Consider the following 23583-nt stretch of genomic DNA (forward strand, 5'->3'; position numbering starts at 1 on the left):
CCAATGGAGAGAAGAGCTTTGGCTGTGAAGACGATGATCAAGAAGCATCAACCTAAGACAGAAAGTTTGGACCCTCGGAAGTGGATGAGAGAGGAGACTGTGAGGGGTTTTACTGACTTCATATTGAACAAGCACTCCGAAACAGAGACGGATAACAGCTTCGACAACAAAGAGATGTGTGAGTATGCAAGTACAACAAATTTAGTAAAGGTGGAAAATGAATAAACAGAATATAAAAATTATTCTGATTACGGAGCAATATTTTGAAGAAAGTTTCTCTTGTTCAAGACTGAGCCTTCGAGTTGATATTGTTGAAGCTGGAGTTAATGATTAGTTATTCATAGTGGACTGACTGTATGCCCTATTTCTAGAAACACACTATTTGCACAAGGCTGAAACCGAGGCAATCTTCACCACAGCACATGAAACACTCATCTCCATTGACCAGCTGAGGTTTCCATATGCTCCTGCTGAGGTTTCAACTCAGATGCCGTTAGATATTCCTCACACATCATCTGGTTGTGTATCAAGCCTAGAACATGCTGTTCTGTATATTACATATTAAAAAACCCATATGCAAAGCATTCCTGTCTGCTGTGTTGTGCAGTGCTTGATGCAGAGAAGCAGTTTATGGAAGCAGCTAAGACGAATGATGTTGTGACCATGAAGACGCTTGCAAGAGGGCTGAACGCCAATGCAAAGAATGTGGTGGGTCTAAATAGACGAACCCTCTATCTGCATCTCAGTATGCTGCATTGTATAATACCACACAAACAGATTGAGAGGCTGGTCTTTTCTTGGATTTTGGAACAACCTATATTTAATTGAAAATATACTGATGACGTTGTTTGACTCAGGATGACAGGACTGCCCTTCACTATGCAGTAGCTGGCAAAAACAAGGAAGCTGTGCAGCTTCTTCTACAGCGGAGAGTCAAGGTGGACCAACCGGACAAGGTGAGAGGGTTTCAATTACCTGCATCTGAAAACTTGAGACACTGACGATTGCTGATGTAATACTTCTTCCCATTTTGTTGTTGTGTTGCGTCTGACAGTACGGTGTGGCACCCATTCATTTGGCTGCCTGGTTTGGCAGTTTGGACATCCTGAAATTATTAGTGCAGGCCGGGGCTGAACAGAAGGTTGAGAACAAGGTAAAGAAGCAGAAGGATTTTTATATACTTGGATACTCCCCCTAAGGCAATTCATTTCCATTATAATGGATTATAAACCTAACATTTGTATGCTTGTCTCAGCCCAGTTGATCTTGTCCATCATGTTATACATCCCTCTGTTTCCTAATGCACAGTCCTCATGCACACTGCTTGATTAAACATTAACTTGCTTTTTTCCACCTAAGGAAGGACTGAACATCATGCACTGCGCTGCTATCAACAACCACACTGACATTGTGGAGTATATAGTTCATGACCTGCAGATGAAAGAACTAGACAAAGATGACCAGGTATCTACTTGACAATCATTTTTATGACTCAACCATATCATTCACTATTGATACGTTATTTAGGACAACTAAAGTACAAGAAGTAAATGTTGTTTGTACATCAATTCTTTTTTTCAGTCAGGACAACGGGCATTTGCATTGGCGGCAGAGCATGGATGTGTTCAAATGATGGATATGCTGATTGTGCCATACGACATGGCCACCATGAAGGCCAACAAGGTGTGTGTGGACTTGTTTTTGGTTTGTGTGACATTTATGCTCGCGTCTCTGAGTTCACATTTGTGTGTTGCAACTTCAAGTACGCTCAACACTCTTTGATGCCAGTTGTTTCCCTCCCTCCCTTCTGCCAGAGCGGGGACACGCCCCTGCACTTAGCTGCCAGGAACGGCCACTCGGATGCCGTACAATCGCTGCTGCAGAGCTTTGATACACGGGATGAAGTCAATATGGTACACAATCAATGTAAACATCATCTCTATCACGGTTTGGTTTGTGACAGTGTGTGCTCAGTGGCTAATCCACTGCTGGATGGTGGCTCCATTTTGGATTAATTAAGATGTATCAAACATGTTCTGGCTACTATTATATAACAACACACTGTGTTCTGGCTTGAACTTCAGTCTGGTACATTATACTTGATAACATTTACTTGGTGTTTCTGGACAAAGATTCTTCCAACTGGGATTGGAGTTTAATGATGGATATCATCTGAATAACGATGACCGAGTTATTACCCGTTAATAAATCATTTAAAATGTTAAAAAGACTTCAACATAAACAAATGTAAAAAATGTTTGGGCTATGAAGTTACAGATGTGTGTTCATGTTCCAAGGGTGGTTCATTTCTGATTCCTAATTGGTTATAGGCCTGAAAACATTGTTTACATTTTGTGAGTATAGTAAGACACATTTAAATTGTGGTCCACCTGACAACCATTTTTCTGTGTCTGTTGGTTATCTAGCACCACTACTATATTTTTTGATTTTGTTTTTGTCTTGCAGGACGGTGAGACAGCTCTGTACCAGGCTTCAGAAAAAAGCCATGAAGAATGTGTCCTGATCCTGCTGGAGGCTGACTGTGACCCCAACATCCTTACAACGGTACAATAGGCCACTATTCACACTTCTTATACTTCAGATATTCCTTTGATATTGAACATACATATCTCTATGCAACCCCACCTAGACTGATCCCAATTGTTAATCTGAGATATAGATATACAATGTGTTTGCACCTTATTGTTATCTTAGACTTTTATATTTGCACTAATCATATTTAGGCTCTTCCTATTTTGTAATGCAACTGCTGCACAGTAATTTCCCTCAGGATAAATAAAGTTGCATCTTAATATTAAAACCGCTGACTTGGTGCCCTGTGGTTGATAATGTATTAGTGTAAAAGTATTTAATTTGGTTCATCCTATATGCAGCATCAAAGTTTATGTGGTAAATAATGTTTTTGTACTTAAAGTAGGCCTACAGCTATATCTCCCTCTCTTGCCTCTCTTGAAGGCCAAATGCAGCGCTCTCCATCCAGTTTCAGAAAGAGGAGACACGTCTCTTGTCCAACTCCTCTTAGATTACAAAGCCCATACGGACTTCCAGAATCAGGTAAGCAAACACGAGCTAGGTGGCAGTAGTACACTCTCTCAGTAAAGTTTTTTTGGTAACACAGATGATGCACACATCAGCTGTGCTGCGACACTTGGCCTGGATGCATATCATTGTGATTTCACATATTCTCTCCTAAGATAACAGTTCATTTTTTAGGCTCACGTTGTGTAACAGAATATTTTTTGCTCTCAGCACCTAGAGGCTCCTATCCACCTGGCAGTGAAGAACAGTCACATCCCTGTCATCCATTCTCTACTGACAGCTGGCTGCAACATTAATGTCGCTGATAAGGTGTGCTAGTCCCTAGTCAAATGAGATTTAAGTCAAACTATATATGAGAAAATAATTTCTGCATTGTGTTGTCCTGTCCTATGCTATGAACTGTTAGAGGTCCCAGACTGTTATGCATCTTGCTGCAGAGCTGGCCAGAATAGAAGTCGTGGAAATGCTTCTTAAAGCCAGGGTGGATCTGACCCTCCAGGACAGGGTAAGAACTCTAACAAACACTATTTCTGGAGTTGCATGTTAACTTATGCTCTTGCACACTTTTTTCACAACTAAATCATGGCCAAAATCCAACAGTTAAACCATCCAAAGGGCAACAAAATACATGATTAATTTAAGACACAACAGCATCATGATACATTGAAACTGTAAGAGAAAATGAATTATACATCTGATACCTTAGTGATTTAAGTTTTTGTATTTTGTTGTGCATGTTGGATTCGGAGTAGCAGGGTAAGACGGCTCTGGGTGTGGCAGTCAGGGCAGACGAGGTGATTATTGTGGACATGATCATCAAAGCAGAAAGATACTACGCCTGGAGGATGGTGAGAGAAGCTGGAATGAGACTTGAAATTTTTACTGTTTTCATGTGTGCCACAATCCATTCTTGAGGCCTTGAAATCAATAATTACATTCATCACAAATGATTCATTTCCCAACGTCAAAATCTAGATTAGTTGAATCCCCTCTAATACTATTAAAGCATCCAAAGTATAAAAAAAAAGGACTCGCAACCCAGAAGCATTTGACAGGCAATTTATCATTAATTTAATAATAAAGAGTGTCTGAATCCTTTCCTATTCTGTTATTATAAAAAAAATGTTTAACTCTGGCATTCATATTGCTAATCATGTACATGTGGCTTTCCATTAATCTCTCCAAATACCCCTGTGCTCTCTGACTCTGAGGCTTGTGGCCTTTACATAATTTAATTGCACTTTCAGGCAAACCCAGAACTTAATGAGAGCATTCACAGCGAGAATCCGCTAACGTTTAAACTCGACCACCGCAACTCGACCAAGCAGGCCCGTTCCATGGCCTGGCACCTGGCGTACAAGCTTCTGAAAACAGGAGACTGGAAGAGACTTGCAGAACACTGGGGCTTCAGAAAGGACCAAGTGTGGGCCATCGAGGAGCAATGGACAGGTGCCATGACTCACACTGCCTGGACAGACTTTTGACTGTGCATTTGGCAACTCTCTGAAAATGTAAAACATGAGCTTCTTGTAGCCAAAATGTTATGGATTAAAATCCTTAAATTAATGAGGAACATTTTGCAATGAAAGGAATATCCTTGGATAGCTTTATTTTTTCTATTTTATCTTCCAATGCACAGAGGCTAGTTGAATTATTTTCCTGGATGTACAGTGCTGTGTGTGTGTGTTTGTTCACAGGTCAGCAGAGCTATCAAGAGCATGGGAACAGGATGCTGCTGATCTGGCTCCACGGGGTGGAGTTGGCTCAGAAGAACCCTACTAAAGAACTCTACCAGGGCCTCATCCTCATAGGGAACAAGAAAGCTGCAGGTACATTCAGTGAACAATTTGTTTCCAAACAAATATACTGAGGCATCTATAACCATATAGGTGTGCTGCCTGGGGATATGTGCCAAAATGTTATTGTGGAAATTGTAAATTTGTCTTACAGATACGATGCGGATGGAGACAGACAACTCCAGCAGTAAGAGCTGCAGCATTTCATGAGGATGAACACTGCAACATATGGACTGACAAAAACGTCATGTGTACATCATTTTCAACGACTGATTTGTACAGGAAGTTAAAATAATTTATTTTGATCAGTAACATATGGCTTTCGTTTATTAAAACAATCAACCTGTGGTTTTGGACGGTTGCACACAATAGAAAAAAAACGATAAAATAAATACTCGCAATTTTAAGTCATGCACAGGTGAAACTATTCTGTTAAAACATTATTTCATAGAAATAAATGTCCATTTTGTAATTCTAAACTCTAAACTCCAGCTGGTAATAATAAAAAACAGTTACTTGTACGTTTACCTGAGTCTATGAAGCACTTTCATGAGAAAAATCCTATTGCTCAAGAAATCCTGCACATTTATGTAAGAAAGCTGAAAAAAAACTAATGACTTGAAACTAATGCCACGGTAACTATTTCTTGGATAGTTGCATATACTTGTTGAGCAACACTTTCTGTGAGATACAAGTTTGTGGTTAGTCAACTACTTTGATGGAGTGTACATGGCATGTGGTGGTGTGTGTCCTGGAGGAGCTTCTGCCTCCGGTGGAGCTTTGGCCCTGTTGGGAGGAGCGAGGAAACTTAGAAGCCGTGGCCTGACCGATAGTGAGCTGAAAGAACGAAAGAGAAACAAAAGAAAATGTTCATCATGGTTTTTCAGCTTGACACAACTAAAGGTATACACATAATAACACGTAGATAGTAATACAGTAGTGATGCATTCTGTCCCATACCTGTGTGACAGGATGATGGCGTTCAACAATGACAGAACTCATGGGCGGAGCCACACCCATCACCTGGAGGTTGCTGCGTGCAGCCTTACCGACGTCAGTGCGTGCAGTGATGCGAGCTGTTACAGTCTTTGAGGGTTTTTGTTGACTGGCTGTGATGACACGACCGCTCACCTGAAACAGCAAATATTATTGCGTCATTTATGAATGTGATTACTGTCGTAGAGACTTCTTTTGTGCTAAACTTGAGACATTCTGGGTTTATAACCATTTAATCAATGATATAATTACAGTCGTAGTTGCACATGGCTGTTGTGAAGGTGAACATTATCATCACTAGTAATGACTTGTGCCACAGTCAACCGATCAGTCTGTATAATGCCAACCTGTTTGTGGGAACTTGCAGTGCCCCCAAGTGGGAGGGAGCTGTGCACTACAGTAGTGGGAGGGATCACTTCTGCCCTCGACACAGGGGCACCTGAGCCCATCTGAGGAAAAAGGAATTACACAATTGTAACACCACTACTGTATATGCATGTTTCAGTTTCAGTGGAATCTACAAGAAAAGTTGATTTAAAGTACAAAGAAAAATTCTAAATGAAAGATAAAGAACATTATGCAAATACAACAGCATATTAAAAGTTCAAAAACAGACTTTCTATGTGAAAGACTGATGGGTTGATTGATCCAATCCGAGATTTGAGATGGAAATTAAACAATGGTAAAGAAGAACTATGGTGTGTGAATAAATGTATGGTTTCATTAGAAATTGTCCTCGTCTCACCGTATCCTCTACTTGGCTGTGTGAAGGGTCCGGGCGGTCGAAGTGGACTGGACTAAACTGTGTGGAAGAGACGGGATATGGTTGAAGTTGAGCCAATGTAGCAGAGCCAGACTCATCCTGGGGAGGCAGAATATCTACAAAAAGAAAGACATATATGAATTTAGTCAGACTCACAATATAACAATATTTTCTTAACAAAAGTTTGTTATTATTACAGAAAATCACTCATTTTAGTGCTAAATGTTGGACTGGAGTTCACAAATATGATGAATCTTTCCTATTGAAGTGATTTGGAAACCTCGATGACCAGTATACCGTCAATAAAAAGCCTACCCATCTTACATTTCTTTTTGGTTGAACAATTTCCCTTCATAGCTCTCAGTACTAATGATTAAAACATGGCAATGTTATATATCTTCCAGAATGTTAATACCTTTATACTCTCTTAATTGTTTGAAGATATGTTAAGAGAACAATTTTTAAACAACATATCTAACAGAGAAGCCAAAACCAACAGCACACCTTTGCTTTGGCAAAATAAAAGGAGACTGAACATGAATTATGCATAACTCTCATCAGTACATATACTTAAAAAGGCTAAATAGCACTTCATATAAATTTATTTTGTGTTAGTCTGGTTGGCAAAAAGAGTAGCAAACGAGTATTCAACTAGCAGCCCAGCCCCAGTTTGACAGCCACATAATGAAACACATTTCAGGTTGCAAGACTCATTAAACCTGAAAGCAGATGGATGAGCAGAAGACTGCGTTCGGGTTCATTTGCACAAACTAAAAGCAGTGAGATCCAGCTTCAGTAGCCATGTGCTCACCAGAAATAGCACAGAGAACAACAGAATAGACCGTTGCATAAATCTTTCCTTTGCTGGCGTCAATAGGAATGTATCCTGATAATCATGTAACGCCTTGAGTTTTTAGGGCAAGTACCATGCTGATTAGTACTATTGGACATTCATTGTTAGTCATATTAGTTGTACACTCAAATATCCTGTATTGGTCCAAGTCATAACATACTACTATATAACAGTAATTGCATGATTTAATAAATGTTGCAAAGGGCTACTGAACTTTTCCATCTAATCTTTCAGCGCCACATCAAGGTTATAACCTCTGCAAAGTATGCCTCAGTTAGCACTCCACTGACTCATCCCTCCATTAGATGAACCAGTGAATGACTTGTAGAAGAACAAAGACCACCCTCCTCCCTACTCATTCATAAATCTACACAATAGTCAATAGCACACGCCTGCACTCTATTGGAGAAATGGTGTTTCTTTCTTTTGCTTGTTAGTTTCTGTCTTGATTGTTGTGTTGAATCAGTACAGCAGAGGCAAGGCTAGCAATGCTTTTATGTTTTGTTGTATAGAACAGGGGTCTATGTATGTAGTTGTAAGGCTTGTGATAAGGATAACAGTGCACCTTTAATGCGCAAGTTGTGTAAAAAGCTTTGTGTGGCTATTCTATTACAGACCATGCTGATGATGGACTGAAGGTTGCCCTGGCCGTCCCTCTGTGGTGTTAAACATGCCGAGAGCCTCCATGTTGAGAGCACACACGCCCCTCATGAAGGCTTTCTTCATAGATTCTTCATAGCGCTCTCGCTCTTGTCGCAGTCTCTGAATCTCTGCCTGGGCCTTCTCTATAGCCTCACAGTGCTGTGGAGACAGAAGGAATTCATTTATCAGTTTATACGATTCTGACAAAAACACGTGTTTATTTCCCTCCTTACATTCTTATGCCTTTGTGTTGCACTTTTAATATATATTTGTTACAACAACAACAACCGTTTTTTCCTATTTAACCTTTGAATTCTTAATCTATTAATCAAGAGTGGTGTGTGCTGTTATTCACCGAAATGTTCAAATTCGATGTATTTATTACATTTATTAGTCAAGTATGAATCCAGCAACGCAGCATCAGCATACACACACTGTTTATATGCAGGTCCTTCACTTGCTTGTTTACCTCTGCCAGCTTGGCCTCATACTCTGCAGACAGACGGGTGCAGACCTCTTCAGCCCTTGCACGGCAAGCCCGCTCCACCTTGACCTTCCAGTGTTTCTGGATCAGAGACTGCCAGCCTAACCACACCTTCTTCTTCAGCTGCAGGTTGTAGTGCTGCCGTGCGACCTGAGCAGCACGAGCCTAGCAGGGAACCACAACACCATGAAAATATTCACAAGGAAGTAATTACACCCTTGATCGTTCTTGTGCAGGTGCAGTACATTTTCTCTGTGTGAGGGGGTTGGACAAAAAAAATTAGTCATCCACTAAATTTACATTTTGAACAAATGGCACAGCTATTTTGTAAATGTAAAAAAAATGCACTTGCTAGTTTGATAAGCATTATGGTATAAAAAGATCACCGGTACACTGACAACATTTCACACATGCACATTTTGTAAGAGGGGATATTTGTGTAAAGAAATATGGCATATAATGCATGTTCAGTGTGCAGTGACATTGTGATGTGTGGGTCGGTAACTCATGCAGAGAGTGATTATTTGCATAAACCATTAAACTGCACTGACTGTAATCTAGTAATGTTCAGAAACATTCACAACCAGTAATTTCACATCCATTTCCAAAAAACAAAACAAACATAAATTATACTATGAGAATGACCAACACCACAGACAACAGCCTTAGTTAAATGGCGAACTGATGATTCAAAGACGATCATAAGAGGTTTATAAATGAGATGATTACATGTGATGCTCATGTGATGTTTAACACACATTACCTTAATAAGCAAATACTGATGATGTGTAAAGGGTTGTGTAAATATGCTCCTTGCATTAAAAGGACTATGCAGTTCAGCCTCTCAAGAAAGATAAATCTAAATATTTCCAATCTATACAAGAGCCTGTGATGACTCCATCTCCCACTGTAAATAGGAAACAATGCCATCAGTTTACCTCCTCCTTGGCCTCAGTGTGCTGGATTCTCCAGTGGGTGAAGGCCCTCATTTTTTCATGCTTTTCCTTTTGTCTGTCCAGCACCTGGCTCAGGTTCACAATCACCTGAGGAAGGACACGTCACACAATAAGCTTGTCAATCTGAAAAGCAGACAAAGGCGTTCCTCATCTTTTTCTTTCAGGTTCTAAATGCACAAAAGAATGAGGATCAGAATGAACAAATGAGCATTAGATAGAGAGATAGCTTAGACATGGATTAAGCCCACCCAGTCCTACACTAAAATTTCACAATAATGAAAATTACTGGAAATTAAATCTCAGTCTGGTGTTTAATACATGTCCAACCTACCAGCACATTATGTAAAGGAGACAGCAAATAAATACACACGTAGTCACCTCATCTTTTCTCTGGTTGGAGGTCTCGTAGGTGTGCAGCAGCCCCTTCAGGCTGTCTAGCTCTGACCTCAGGTCAGCCGTCTGGGCTGCATACCTCTCCCTCTCTTTCCTCATCTCCAGCTTGTGTCGCTCCATGAAGGCCAGCTTCCACTTCCTGAGCTCAGTCAGCACATTTGACTAATTAACAAATAGAGGGCAGGACAGTCACAATGTGTTAATTACACTGCTTTGGTAAATATGAACATATGTACACATATCTTCAGTCATTTTAAAAATGAGACGAACAGGTGTGCCTGAGGGTTTCAGAGGTCTAAAATTGGGCTACCACATGCAGCCTCCACAACAACCTGATGTGTAATTATAGAGTAATTATGGCTTAAGAGGTTTATTTGTGAACCAAGCTAAATTCCTACAGGGCCAATCACAACCAACATCTACAAATGTAAACATGTTTAGCTTATTTGAAAGGTAAAAGAAGAGAACTGAAAGAGTCTTAACGAAGCTTAATAGTTAATAGTTGTCATCTGCCCTCTAAGAATGAGGTGTACAATATTAGAGGAAAAGGGCAGGAAGGACGACCATGTCCAGCCACTCACCTCCTCCAAAATCATTCCACTGGGAGACATAATAAAAAGGTCACTGGTTCCATGAAGAGAAGAGCTGTCATCCTATTCAATAAGCCTTCCCGTGACTTTATATTCTCTTTAAATCCCTGACCTCTTCCTCACCATTGCCTATGTATATTGTCCAGAGTATTTCCTACATTTAATCCATTTCAGTCTAACTGTTGCATTGCAGTCAAAAAGAATCATTTAATTGATTGATTGTGAAAGGACAGTTCTACAGTATACGGAAGCAGATTCACCTTCAGGTTGTTGCTCCACATGTCCAGAATGTTCTCCATCTTGCTTATGTTTTCCTCCGAGATAAACATCTCTGTCACATGGGACTCGAGTGGGTGTGGGCTGCTTGGCCTAGACCTCTCCGACACTGCCTGTAACCTGTCTGAGGGAGTGTTTGAGAGCATTGACACCCTGCCAGATGACTGACCTGCCATCTCCTCAGCTAGAACGCAAAGAGAAAAGGAACACAGGCAGAAACAATGTCACAAGAAAACAGGAAAGCATATCAGCTGGGTGGTCTCTGTATACCTCAGCTCATTTGATATCAAGAGAAGTACAATATACTGTTAGATATCAGAGCAACCTAACCATTTTGTTTCTTTGTATTTTGAATTAAATTTACCATGAGAAGCTCTTAAACGTGTGGAGGGCTCAACAATCAAGGGGGAGACCTGTGATGATCTCACACTCCTGCTGGAAGGCCTCCCATCTTTAGCTTCGGTGGCAGTATCTGACAGAAGACGGGGAATACAGAGAGAGATGGCACAATGGTAAATAGATCTGAAAGGAAATGTTGCTTAAATACATTTTTACCTGGAATAAGTCAGTAAAATTAAAGGTAAAATTAAAAGCTAAAACAAAAGATGGTTTAAGAACAGGAAAGGTGATGGCGAGAATGCTGAATAAGACAAGCGCGGCTTCTCGTCGAGGAATGCATTTATGTCAATATCTTAATGAAATCCTGCAGGGGGACGAGAAAGCCTTCAATCTAAAGAGCAGTACGGGCAGAGAGCCAGGAGATCATTACCAACGGCCGTCTGCTTTCCACATCCCTGTGCACTACTCCATGGCAGTTAAAGCACTAAACCCTCCAGTGACAGCTGCAGCTGTGTGTGTGTGTGTGTGTGTGTGGTGGGGCTGATGGACTGTTTAAGATGTGGGTATGGTAGGGGAAAGAGATGGGGCATACAATCCCACAGACTCGTATCATATGCATCTCGACTAGACTGGTTTACAAGCTGAAAATATGAGGCTGATAAACACACACTACATTCTTCCATGTTGTGATTCCAAATCTCTTTTGACAGCTGATCATTTGATGAGGGCAGTCTCTGGAAGGGCTCAAGTTGTGTTTCTGTCAAAAAGGCTTATCATGAAAAGTGTGTAGCGTCGTTGCTTGCAGCAGTTTTAATAAATAATAATTAATGAATATCGAAATATGTAAATATTATTAATAACTAAATTATGAATCATAAACACATAAATGATCATAAAATAATCATGGTACTCAGCTTCCGCGATACGACACCAGTAGCTTAACTAACAGAATTTAACATAAGATTAAATTTAGGACGCCACCCAATTAATAGGGAAAACTTTAAAAGGTAAAGTAAATCTTAATCTCAGGATTGCTACGGAGTTCTTCTCATGGTGTACAGGGACCTATTATGTTATGTACACACAATCAAATGAATAAACAACAAAATAAACAAAATGAATGAAATGAATAAAGAATATTATGAAGGGTACAATGAATAACGATGAACCAACAACAAATGAAAAGGATTGCAGGTAGAATCAGTGACTCATATAATTGATTGACGTCTATCAAATAAATCCAACGATTGACATTTTTACAAGAAACTTAGCTCAGAAGATTTATGCATCGTCAGCAGTTGAGAGTTTGAGAATCACCAGGGAAGATTGTGAGGGAATTTTACATTAGTTCTAATTTAAATTGAATTTAGATCTTGAGGTCGAAGATATTTCTATTTAAGATTATTCTATTACCTGACTTAAAGTTATTTTGCCTTAAAACATCAAACTCATTTACATTTGGAAATTGTATTGTTTCACCTCAGGGTTCCGACGGGCAGATGGGAGGTTATGGGAGGGTTCATTTGTGAATGGCTTACAAATAAAGTGAGCTTGTTACTCTGAGGTATACTAAACATATTTATATATAAATTAAATATAAAGGACCAAATATAAGTTTCTTTAAGTTGTTTATTAACAATTGAATATGTCTCTGTATCCCTCAGGAATGTAGCTGCTCGTAAAAATCTGAAAGGTGCGGTCATAAAAAATGGTAGACTCAACCTTAATGGTTTGAGTGTCAAGAGTCTTATCTGCTCTGAGTATGTCCAGGCACATGGTAAATTCAGAGTTCAACCACCAAGTGACCTATAGGTTCCTGAGGGCAGTCTCTCAATGAAGTTTATTAGTTCAGATTATGTCATTTCAGTTTCATCATCTTTCTGTGGATGTACACTACACGTGTGTGTGTGTGTGTGTGTGTGTGTGTGTGTGTGTGTGTGTGTGAGTGAATGTGTCTTGCATGGAACAGAGATAAAATACCAAAATACCTGCTGGGCGCAGTGATGTTGTGTCCTCTTTACTCTGAGTCCGACCCTCTGCAGACAGATGTGAGGTGCTCCGCTGCTGCAAGTGAGCACTGGTGAGTCTGTCAAGCTTAGGGGTGACAACAGCGTAGCGGAGCAGCTCCTCATACTCATCCTGTTGATCCATAAACAAAAAAATAGTCAGCTCCAAATCACTTACTGGGAAGTGAAAACTATAGTGAATGTTAAAGTTAGTACTCAAACTGCCTGTTGCAAACATCCATTTCATTTGTCAGCGCTACCTCTGGCTTCAGCTTCAATGATCTACCATACTAAAAAATAGTAAACATTTCGTTTTACAATGCAAAGGGTAGTTCAAATATACATATCTGGCATGCCTACCTTTGTTTTCACCTCCAAATTTGAATTGTTGATTGAAACTGCATGTTTAAAACGTGTCTGATTGCATGCGCTGCTTGCCAAAACCGACTTCACTGTGAAGATGTGCTACACAATGCCCCCGTGTTCCCAGATCTGAGAGACATGAAGAGTGCATAAGTGTTTATCTTTAGTTACCTGAAGATCAGAGGAGACAGAGCTGCCCGGATCAGAGTCCTTGGGCAGAACTGGACTGCTCGGTTCCTCTTCGTCTGAGGACATCTAGACAAAATAAATAAATCACAACTACATTTTACAACATATCTGCCAGTGGTTTGGCAGGCAAAATGTAAAGTCTCACAAGTATTGTTTGTTAAACACACTAAACAAAGTATTTAAATCAACCTACAAAACATCAGACTGAAACAAGACGACACTATATGCTAGTGTAACTTTCTCTACGGTTAACGTACGCTGTTTCTGGTAGACATGCGCATAAACGAATATCTAGCTAACGTAAGTTAGCATAACATTACAAAAGAGAGACACACGCTTCCTTTTTGAATGCAACGCTGAAGAAATACACAACTCATTGGAGCAAGTGGCGTTAGTGCTGTTGTACGGTTTCTAGGAGTAAAATATAACTATGAGATAACGGACCCAGCCTGACACAGACAACAGATGTGCAGCAGGCCAAACGGTGCGCACATATTTACCTGTTTTATATTTATATGCGGGCCACCACACTCTCGTGTCCCACGTTACTCCGTCAGTTAGAAAACGCTTGCTTCTCCGTTTCAAACCGATTGACTGTTAAACAACATACTCTGTGATTGGCTACTGCTTCCTCAGCTCCTGGCTAAATCGTCTCTGATTGGGTACAATGTTTCCGTGGTAACGGTAAGCGGAACAACGCGGAGATCAGCTGACCAGCGGTGCTGCTGGTGTGGAGCGACTACAGCAAACTACAAACAATAATCTCCGCTTTACGTTAATAATAATCGTTCATTTAGCACACAATTAGTCTGACTGCCAGTGGCGGCACCAGTTATCAGTATCATATGCTACGTTTCAAGCTCGAGTCATAAAAGGAGAACTTGTAGTTAATTAATTTATTACTTTTATAATCTGATGAAAATTAAAATAAAGGACGTATGAAACAAATCATTTCAGGCAAAATCTTCAATTGTCAGTTGTGCCCATTCAGGGAGCAAACACGGTTCACAAACCGTGTTTCATCAATAGGTTGGCATTATGCATAGGGATTAACTGATTAAAATTGTCCCAAGAGGCAAGCTTAGTCCTTGGGGAATACCACCACCCTGTGAATCTACCCAGGGCCACATATTCTGTTGTTCACACAGAGGAGACAATGGTTCACAAACTGATTTACAGCAATGTCTCAACCCCCTGAAGACCCTGTGCTTAATATTAAGACACATATGTGGGATATAGGCCTGACGGCGTGGCAGTGCTGTGCTGGGACAGGCTCTAGAGAAGAGACATATGGTCCCTCCATGGCAGAGCTGCAAGCAGTACTGTTGGACTGGAGCCTCCTCGCCACCTGGCTGAGTGCTGAGAGTACTTCACTGTCAGCATTGTCATAAGACCTGCAGGCTGACTTTGAAAATAGGCAATGCATGGTTATGACAGTGGTGACAGTACAGTAATTTCCCCCAAAACAGCAGTTTGACAGCTGGCCAGCTGATCACACAGTATAGGTCTGAATGATTCATTTCATATCAAATATATTCTAAATAAACTGAGAATTATCATTTAGTGCAAGCAAAGCCTGGCTGAGACACCCCCCAGTGCACACACCTTTTAATATACATGTCTTGACAGTTGACGCAGGCTATGAATTTGAACCAGAATCGTGAGGCACGGAGGATAATCCTTGCTGCTCTGTGGGGAGTGGAGGTTTCCTGTTGAATGACAGGAAGCCATAGCTCCCACAGATTACGTATTTCCATTTCAGAGCAGATGATTCAAATGTTTTGAAAGGTTTTGGCGATGTGTTCATCACAGTTTCTCTTTTAGGTTGATTTTCTTAGCTTGTTCGGTTCTCTGCATTTTTATTGTGCCATTGATGCTAAACTGCAAATTTCCTATGCTTGTCTGCTTTTATTAAGTTATTGTAACAATAACTGGTTAGGCACAGACAACTGCAGGGTTTGTGTATGCTTTATGAGAGTACTTTAACAGCACAATACATAATAACCAACTGTTCATCTGGTATACACCAACAGATGAAATAATAAACAATAGCTTAGAACTGAGTTTAAGATACAGACAGACGAGACAGACCTGTATTCTGTACCCACTCTGTATAATGTTTTCCTTTTGTTGCAGACAAAGGTAATACGCTATTGTTGATAGTGATTAGATTAAAGGCAGTATTGCTGCCTCTAACCCTTCTTTAGATCCCTTTTGTAAATTTCCCCTTGCTTTCAGCAAAATAAATGCACCTGGGCTTGTGTGTTGAAATGGGATTCAGCTCACATTCTTCTCTCATAGCCTGTTCAATCTGTTCCAGGACAATAATCACAATCCATTTGACTTTCTTCCCCCTGGTATTTTAGCTCAGGTACGTTAGACTGTTCAGGACCTTGCAATGGTAGACAGAACAGAAATTGGGAAATAATGTTCTGTGCTTATACAAGTTGACTTTGTTAAGGAACTTTTGCGTACACTGTATTTTGATTTTAACAGAGTCCAAAATATGGTACCCCGTTGTATTATTTTGTGCATGTGTCATTTCATCTTTTGCATCCCAGTTGTGAAACTAGATTGCAAACTTGGTGTAAAATTGTTTCTGCCCTTGATCGATTTTCAGTCAGACGTATTTACAGACAGCCATAACTCCTGAAGACAACAACTAATGTGCTATCATCAATCGTAATGTTATCAACCCATTTTTCTCACATATAAGACAATGATGACCTCTCACTGAAAACAATACTGCCAGAACTCATCTTAGAGTTATTCATAGCTGCCTGCTGTTTTCAAATTAGTTTTCATACATTTTGATGGACCAGGACTTCCCCCATGGGCCACTCTAATCCATCACATCTCTCTGTCAGAGACACCAGTGTCTTTTTGTTTTTCTTTTAAGAATGCCTGGGTACAGAATTTTCCAGCACTTGTAAAAACATCACGGCCGCGTTGTTCGCACTGAGATAAGATAATATTAACAACCAGGTAAGAGACGACAAGGCGCATAATTTATGTCATTATTACGTAACATATCCATATAGTATAATAAAAGCTGACTCCAGCATAAAGTGGTCATATGACTGGAGGCTGAGAGGAAAGATAGAGACTAAATCAGTTAGCCTTTACAATTACCATCAGTGTCCACATCCGTTTCTTATAATCTGGATGACGATAAGCAGCAGACAGTTGTTCCAGTCTACCTCCACCTCTCTAGTCATTTCTTAAGGAAAGCTGGCACTGCAGGCACTACATCCATTTTAGATCTCAAGGCAGTAGGATAAATATTAAAAAAAGCAGATTCAAATCTATGTGAAGAAAGCAAAATGCTGTAAGAGATGCAATCTTGTATGTTCTTATAGGTATTGTACATCTTACATCACCTAGTTCATACAGGGAAGATGGGAGGGATACCTAGCGGGGCATTGAGGGGTCTGAGTTGTTCGCTTAGCAGGGCTTTATGCCACTCCAACATGGTCACTGTCTTATTACCTCCCACCAATATCAGGCTACATTTACTGTGACATGGGGATTCATCAACTTGACTGCTATTCTCGGAGATATATGAATATCACATTTATTGTATTTTCACGGTAATAAAAAGCCAATGAAATTCATGAGCAGCTCTTATGCTTGTGTGCATGTTTATGTGACAAAGAGAAGAGTATAAGTCTTACAAGAAAAGAGAAAAAGAAAGCATTTGCATGGGCAGTGGACTGTGTGTGTGTGTGTGTGTGTGTGTGTGCGTGTGTGTGTGTGAGGGTCATTCTACTGTCCCGTACATTAAGCTAAGTGCTCCTCAGCTCTCCAGCAGTAATAAATGGAGTCTTAAGGCTTGAGGGGGGTTTGTCTCCGAACTCTGAATCAAAAGCGAAGAGTGTCCCAAGCCCCTAGGTCACTGCTTCTGTGAATCATCAAATTCAGAGGATAAAGATAGATGCCTTTCCTTTTGTTTACGTGTGTGTGTGTGTGTGTGTGTGTGTGTGTGTGCCATTGCACGGTTTTGTGTTTCTCTGTGCACACTGTATGCGACATTTACAATCCTATTCAGTATCCTTTGCAGTGAATATGATTCACAACCAGTGTCAGAGCCATGTCTTGGTGTTTAAACTCTGTAAGCAAATGCACAACCAGGCTGCACTATTCACTGCATGTCCTACATGTTAAGCATTATAACACGAAGCTATTGAGATTTATTTTTTCTAAACACGAAAAAGGAATCCGATGGACAGAGTGCAATATATCAAAGCGTTTGCTGGTAGTCATTTCTGCAGCAGAACAAGTCTCACTGGTAGCGCTGGTATACTTTGCAGGCTTTAATGATGTGAATACTGAAAGGCTGAATGTCCCCGTGCTTGCATCAGACCGTCATCTCCCTTTTCCCTCCCTCACTTTCTCCAGGAACCACTCGCAGGTTTCAGAGGCGTTAGGATCTGACATAGCAGGCACACAGACAGTCAATGTCTCACACATGATCTAAAAAACCTACTTATCTCTGAGAGCCTGTGTTAGGTTATGCAATAATTGTAACAGGATTGTATAATCTTTGTGTGGTGTTCCTCAATAGTATCATTCCCCCTGTGGTCTGTATTTTTGGGCATAGAACGAATCTAAGTGTTTTGTTGTGCTAAAACAGCATCAAGAAATCAAGGGCTTTACTTACTGCACAGGTATACAAATTAAACTCAGTGATGTGTGAATTCAATTAAAACATAATACCTGAACTGTAAATGTTGACCACAAGCTGTAAACAGATGGAAGCACTTATGCTGGTTTTAAATGAGTTATGAATGTGATGTGAATGTGATTTAATAAATTCAGAATAGGTGGTGTACTAGCACTGCATATTGCACATGTTCAGGTTTTAGTCATTAACAAATTCACCTGTGGCCTCGGATGAAGTAGCTCTATAGGAGAACCACTTTGATTGAATATTGTCCCACTAGGGGTTCAAGTAGAGACCATTTATACAGATGTGAACAACATGCAAGGTGAGCAGTGCCTAAATCTACTGTATAGTGAATAACATGTCTGGTCACATTCTTTTTTTAATACATATTTTTTTTCTATTTATGGATTGGGGTTCAATGTGATTTATGGCAAGCTTTTTAATTTCTGATCCATTATCTTAATTTGAGCCTTACATCGCTCTCTCTTTCTGTATGAGTGAATCTAACCTGGAATCCAATAGGGAGTTAATACAGAGCAGATGTGGAGGGATCGTTGAAATGCAACGTTCTGCTTCAGAGTTGGCTCTGCATATCAAGGTGAGGTCCCAGACAGCTCTTTTATGAAAGCAGATATGGCTGAAGTTGAGAACAGATGAGTGAACGCACTGAATTGCAAAAACAAAGCTAAAAAGAGGAATCACTGCTGTCACAGAATTGAGATCTACGATAAACTCACATGAGAAGCTGTGACAAACTTTCCGAGTGAGCAGCAGTTGTTTCCTAAACGGACAACTTCCCCCCCCCCAAGCACAAGACCAGGTCTTTTTTTAAACATGTACTAAGCATTCTCCTGCATTGATAATCCGTCACATTCATACGTTCAGTGGGTTTTCACTCGTGGTGAACGGGCGCAAACATCGACTCCCCGGCAGAAGCCGGTTTAAATTTCGACATTTCTTATCTGTTTAGCGTTCATGCGTTGCAGCGTTTCACGTCATTCAGTCACCCAACTAGATTGTTCCATCAAATGGAATTACCCGCATCACTCAATGAAATACAAGCATTGATTACACTGCCCCTCTCTCCCTCCCTCCCTCCCTCTCTTCCTCCCTCCCTCCCTCTCTTCCTCCCTCCCACCACCGCCTCTCTCTCTCTTTCGCTCTCTCCTTTCCTGGAGTACTGCAGCGACGGAGGACTGCATCGAAAAAAAACCTCACTGTCGTGCGCTGGCAATTACCTCTGATCCTATTCTACAGTAAAAAAAAAAACAACACAAGATTTTTTTTCCCCTGAAGCGAAAGTGGAGTCTGATGCAATGGGTAACTATCAGCCCAGTTCACTCTGCTCGCCATAAATGACGGTAAGTAGCCTAATTACTACTTTTCCCCTGAAACATGCTGACTTTGTAACACCTCCGAGTTAGAATTTTTTTTTATTTTCAGTAAAGTATTTTATGATTAGCTGTCTTAGGACTTACAAGTCATGTTGTTCATGTATTTCCAATAATAGGCTATATCCAACTAACATGAGTGAAACTGGGACACATCATTATTTATTCACGAGTTTGTGTGTCATTTGTTAAAAGTTTCCAGGCATTTTGTTTTTTCTGAGGGTGCACTATTTTCCTCCTGCAAAAGTAGAGAAATTGGTATGATTAAGTGAAAGCAGGCACAATAATTGCCTTATATTACTAATACATGTTTCAGTTCCAGTTTCCTTAGGCTACCTTTTATATTGTGGAATTTAATTCATTCAGTATTTAAGGGTAACACGCTTCTCTGAATTATTTATGTACATCTGGGTTTAACATAGTGAGCTACAGGCTACATGAATATGGTCCATCAATCTATTTTCTTACTTGAACTGTAACCTTTAAGTGGTTATTTTGTGTATGATGATCACTGATTGAAGCTCATAGTTTACTTTTTATCAACAAGGATGTGTAGTGAAATCCTTGGCAGAGTTTCGGGTTGTTGGCTGCGGACTATGCATGTAGTGCAATCCAGCCACCTGCCCTGGGGCAGTTAAAGCACTCTGTACTGCCGCCAAAAAGAGGAGAGGATGCCGGAGCAGGCAACTGACTCATCCGTGAATTGCACCTCATGAGGCAGTGAGCGATTGGCAGGCACACAGCCGTTGAACTGGAAATCTGTGGCGAAGTGCTTTGTTTGCAATCTGAAGACTGCTGTAGTAGTCCTGCTGTGTTAACACTGAATGTGACCCAATGAAAAAGTGTTGTAAGTGATTGCAGGTTGCAGAATCCATTCCTTTGGCTCACTTCTCATTGATTTCTAGTTTTCTTCTGCCACCGTAAACAAGAATCTTATTGGAATTCAGAATGCCTCTTATTTGCATTCAATAACATCTTCCACTGATCTGGAATTTTGTTAGTTTTCCTAAAGTTTATGCAGCACACAGGCTATTCTGAGAGGATGACAATTTATATTCTATTGTTTCACAGTAAAGTACAAAGTACGCTGTTCCAGTGACAATGTACAGAATATAAGAGCTTCAGAAAAAGATTCTGTCTGCACATTTTGTTGACATGCACAGGCAAATAGGGAATTAACAGATTAGGGGCAAGTTAAATCCAAAATTATGGTTAACATTGCATTCAAGAACCTTCTTGTCATCCTCATGTCTGCCAGCATTTGGGAACTGCAGGCACAATTTTTGACAAAATGTGCCGCACCTTGCACGCCTTGCCTAATCTGTGTTATTGCGTCATTGCAACACAAGGGGTAAGGTCTGCACCAGACTGTGGTGGTGGCACATTGTGTTTTGTATCTGTAGGCCCTGTATTCTGTCAGCAGTGAGGTCTGGCAAGGCAGGGAGACCATATGTTTACCAAGAAGATCAAATAGACACCAGCCTTTTCATGATTTCAATGGATCCAGTGTCCAGTATCCAGATTCTGTGTCCTTTATCATTTTAATCTATGTTTGGATAGTGACAATATTAATACAAACAGGGGAATTCCCTTTTCCTTGGCTATAGGATGTGCATAGAAGTGACTAAAGTCAATATTAACAATGCTAGCTCCTCAAGGTAGGAAAGGCAGACGCCAGCTTGCTGTAGCTGTTTTATGAATCTGAATGATGTAATATTAGCATGATGTGCAATCAGCTTTGCTTTGAAGTTTTTGTCACGGGTGGTGGAGCTCTGACGGTTGAAGAGAGGCGAAAGGTTTGTGTGCTTTGAAAGATTTTTTGAAATCATTATATTCTAGTCTCCATTTGCAGAAGCAACTAATTTTGTCCTCTCTTTTGACATTCTTTTGCCCTGCCTCCATTTATTCTATACTTCTCATACCCCCCACCTCTCACCCATCCTCTCCCTGCACCACCACTCAGTCAGTAATGGCATCAGTGCTTGATGAAATCTCCTAACGGAAGACGTCCCGGGCTGGTTGTGCCTCTGCCTTCCAGATGAGGTCACGGGTTCCCGTTTTGATGGGACTACATGCGGCTCTGCCCACTTAAGAGATTGGACCTGCTCTTTCTGATGCTAATAGAACAAACCAGCCGCCAAGCCACTGTGCTTGCGCATGTCATTGAAAGGCAGGACACTGACAAGTCACGACACGGGACTGTTTCAATGTATAGTGCACAGAACCTTTAAAATAAGCATCAGGCAGAAAATTGTCGACGTAATTCAAAATTGTATTGCAGCAAAAATTGTAAAAAAATGAAATAAAAGAATAGAGAGAGAGAGAGAAGAGAGAGAGAGAGAGAGAGAGAGAGAGAGAGAGAGAGAGAGAGACACACAAGCCCTCAGCTGCTCTCATTATTTTGCATCATTCCTTTTTTTTTTATTGTGTAAGGATCGAGGTCTGGACTACAGGACTGCACTCAGCCAAAAAGGCGCCATCGATTTTCCTTCAAGTTCTCATGAAAAATATAAAGTATTTGTCTCCTTCAGCATTTAAGGGTCAAGCAACCTGAAATTCTAGGACCAGCATTGATTGTTTACTTCCTATTCTAACAACCTGCTTGCCCATAGCAATCTGTTTGGTGACTGCTGGACTCAAGGTAAATTGCCAACAACAATGACATCCATCCTTTTGACAAAGTGTATTGCTTGTACAAAGTCTTTACTACGCTGATAATTACAGTTACGGTTTACATTCTTCAGACTGAGGGTGTTCATAACCACTGTCATTATCACAATGTTTTTTTTCTTTCAAAAAGGTCATTAACAGCTTTATTACTGTGCCACTTTTGGCTAATGAGTTCATGATAAGCAATGAAAGAGTGAGTTGAAATGGGCTGAGCAGGTCAAACACACATACTCTGGATATTAACATTAAGCATTTAACTTCTCCCAAATTACTTTTCCTGAGTTGGATGCATGGCCAAAACGTCTGTGCAACTCTAATCTCTTCATTTGTCTTCATGTCCATTCATGCATTAGGGGCCAAATGATACTTGATCCCGTGTTTTTTTAATATTCTAAAGAGGTTGAAGGAAAACAGGGCCGCTATCCATCATGCAGACAGGGGTGTTGCCAGAGCAAGGCCTATTTTCAGCCATCTTCACATGGGTCACAGCAACGCACTATATCAACTCTCAGCTATGCCCTGCAGGACAGTGTATGCAGCTTCCTTATGCTTCAATACATATACTTGTCACAATGTTGGTTCGTTATCACTAGAAATATACAAGTGTGGTTGTGTGGTTGCCATGAAGCGAAGTAATGATGGTGTGAATTGAACAAAGGCAATGAGGTAAAGATGATACATATATGTACTTATGAATGCCGGATTTACAACTGGTTATGGTTTTAAAAGTGTACATAGGGTTTTAAATGGAAAAATTACGATTTTCTGACAAACATGCATTAGTGGAAGCTGAAGAGGAAGCCTGGATGGGAAGCAAAAAATAAAGAAGCTGCGGTAGAAATGGAGTGGCTTAGAGACATCATGGAATAAAACAGAGATTGGCTTGTTTGGCAGTGATGGTGGTTACCCAGTTTGGTTGTGAATGCTCCCATTGCCCTCGTCAGCTGCAGTCAGGTGAGGTTGGTTGTCTGTGTGCTCGGGTGTCCTCTGAGCTTCATCACCAGTGACAGTGACTCAACATACACTCTAATGATTCTCTGACAGGCAGGATGTATCCTCTTTTGCATTCATCATTTTAAAGAAAAATGATGTGTGATAGCGAACATGACCTGATCCTGAGACAATAAATAGCATTAGTTAAGTGACACCA

The 23583-nt window shown here is 40.5% G+C and overlaps 2 protein-coding genes across 2 annotated transcripts; one reads left to right on the plus strand and one right to left on the minus strand.

Moving 5' to 3' along the window:
- Window positions 1-3: 3 nt before the first annotated feature.
- Window positions 4-5369, plus strand: ankdd1b (ankyrin repeat and death domain containing 1B). Its single transcript, XM_076099365.1, has 15 exons — window positions 4-178; window positions 608-708; window positions 858-956; window positions 1055-1153; window positions 1360-1464; window positions 1582-1683; window positions 1815-1913; window positions 2467-2565; window positions 2977-3075; window positions 3271-3369; window positions 3467-3565; window positions 3813-3908; window positions 4308-4509; window positions 4758-4889; window positions 5011-5369. Exons 1-15 carry the CDS (start codon window positions 4-6, stop codon window positions 5064-5066), a joined length of 1662 nt encoding a protein of 553 aa, XP_075955480.1. The 3' UTR covers window positions 5067-5369.
- poc5 (POC5 centriolar protein homolog (Chlamydomonas)) lies at window positions 4107-14299 on the minus strand. Its single transcript, XM_076099364.1, has 13 exons — window positions 14207-14299; window positions 13689-13772; window positions 13137-13287; window positions 11174-11281; window positions 10794-10993; window positions 9929-10105; window positions 9533-9637; window positions 8580-8759; window positions 8086-8269; window positions 6598-6731; window positions 6200-6301; window positions 5817-5987; window positions 4107-5693 (listed from the first exon to the last, which is right to left on the minus strand). Exons 2-13 carry the CDS (start codon window positions 13770-13772, stop codon window positions 5559-5561), a joined length of 1731 nt encoding a protein of 576 aa, XP_075955479.1. The 5' UTR covers window positions 14207-14299; the 3' UTR covers window positions 4107-5558.
- Window positions 14300-23583: the final 9284 nt, after the last annotated feature.

Source organism: Anarhichas minor, unplaced genomic scaffold (genome assembly GCF_050575085.1).
Source record: "Anarhichas minor isolate MPS153535 unplaced genomic scaffold, ASM5057508v1 ptg000025l, whole genome shotgun sequence".
NCBI lineage: Eukaryota > Metazoa > Chordata > Actinopteri > Perciformes > Anarhichadidae > Anarhichas > Anarhichas minor.

What these genes read in the sequence shown, in the direction of transcription:
- ankdd1b (XM_076099365.1), top strand. Translation starts at nt 4, where the DNA reads ATGGAGAGAAGAGCTTTGGCTGTGAAGACGATGATCAAGAAGCATCAA. An exon ending in ACCCCAACATCCTTACAACG is followed by an intron (nt 2,566 to 2,976) that starts GTACAATAGGCC and finishes CCTCTCTTGAAG; the next exon opens with GCCAAATGCAGCGCTCTCCA. An exon ending in AGGGAACAAGAAAGCTGCAG is followed by an intron (nt 4,890 to 5,010) that starts GTACATTCAGTG and finishes TTTGTCTTACAG; the next exon opens with ATACGATGCGGATGGAGACA.
- poc5 (XM_076099364.1), bottom strand. Translation starts at nt 13,772, where the DNA reads ATGTCCTCAGACGAAGAGGAACCGAGCAGTCCAGTTCTGCCCAAGGAC. An exon ending in CCAACCAGAGAAAAGATGAG is followed by an intron (nt 9,638 to 9,928) that starts GTGACTACGTGT and finishes GTCCTTCCTCAG; the next exon opens with GTGATTGTGAACCTGAGCCA. An exon ending in ACAGCCAAGTAGAGGATACG is followed by an intron (nt 6,302 to 6,597) that starts GTGAGACGAGGA and finishes CTTTTTCCTCAG; the next exon opens with ATGGGCTCAGGTGCCCCTGT.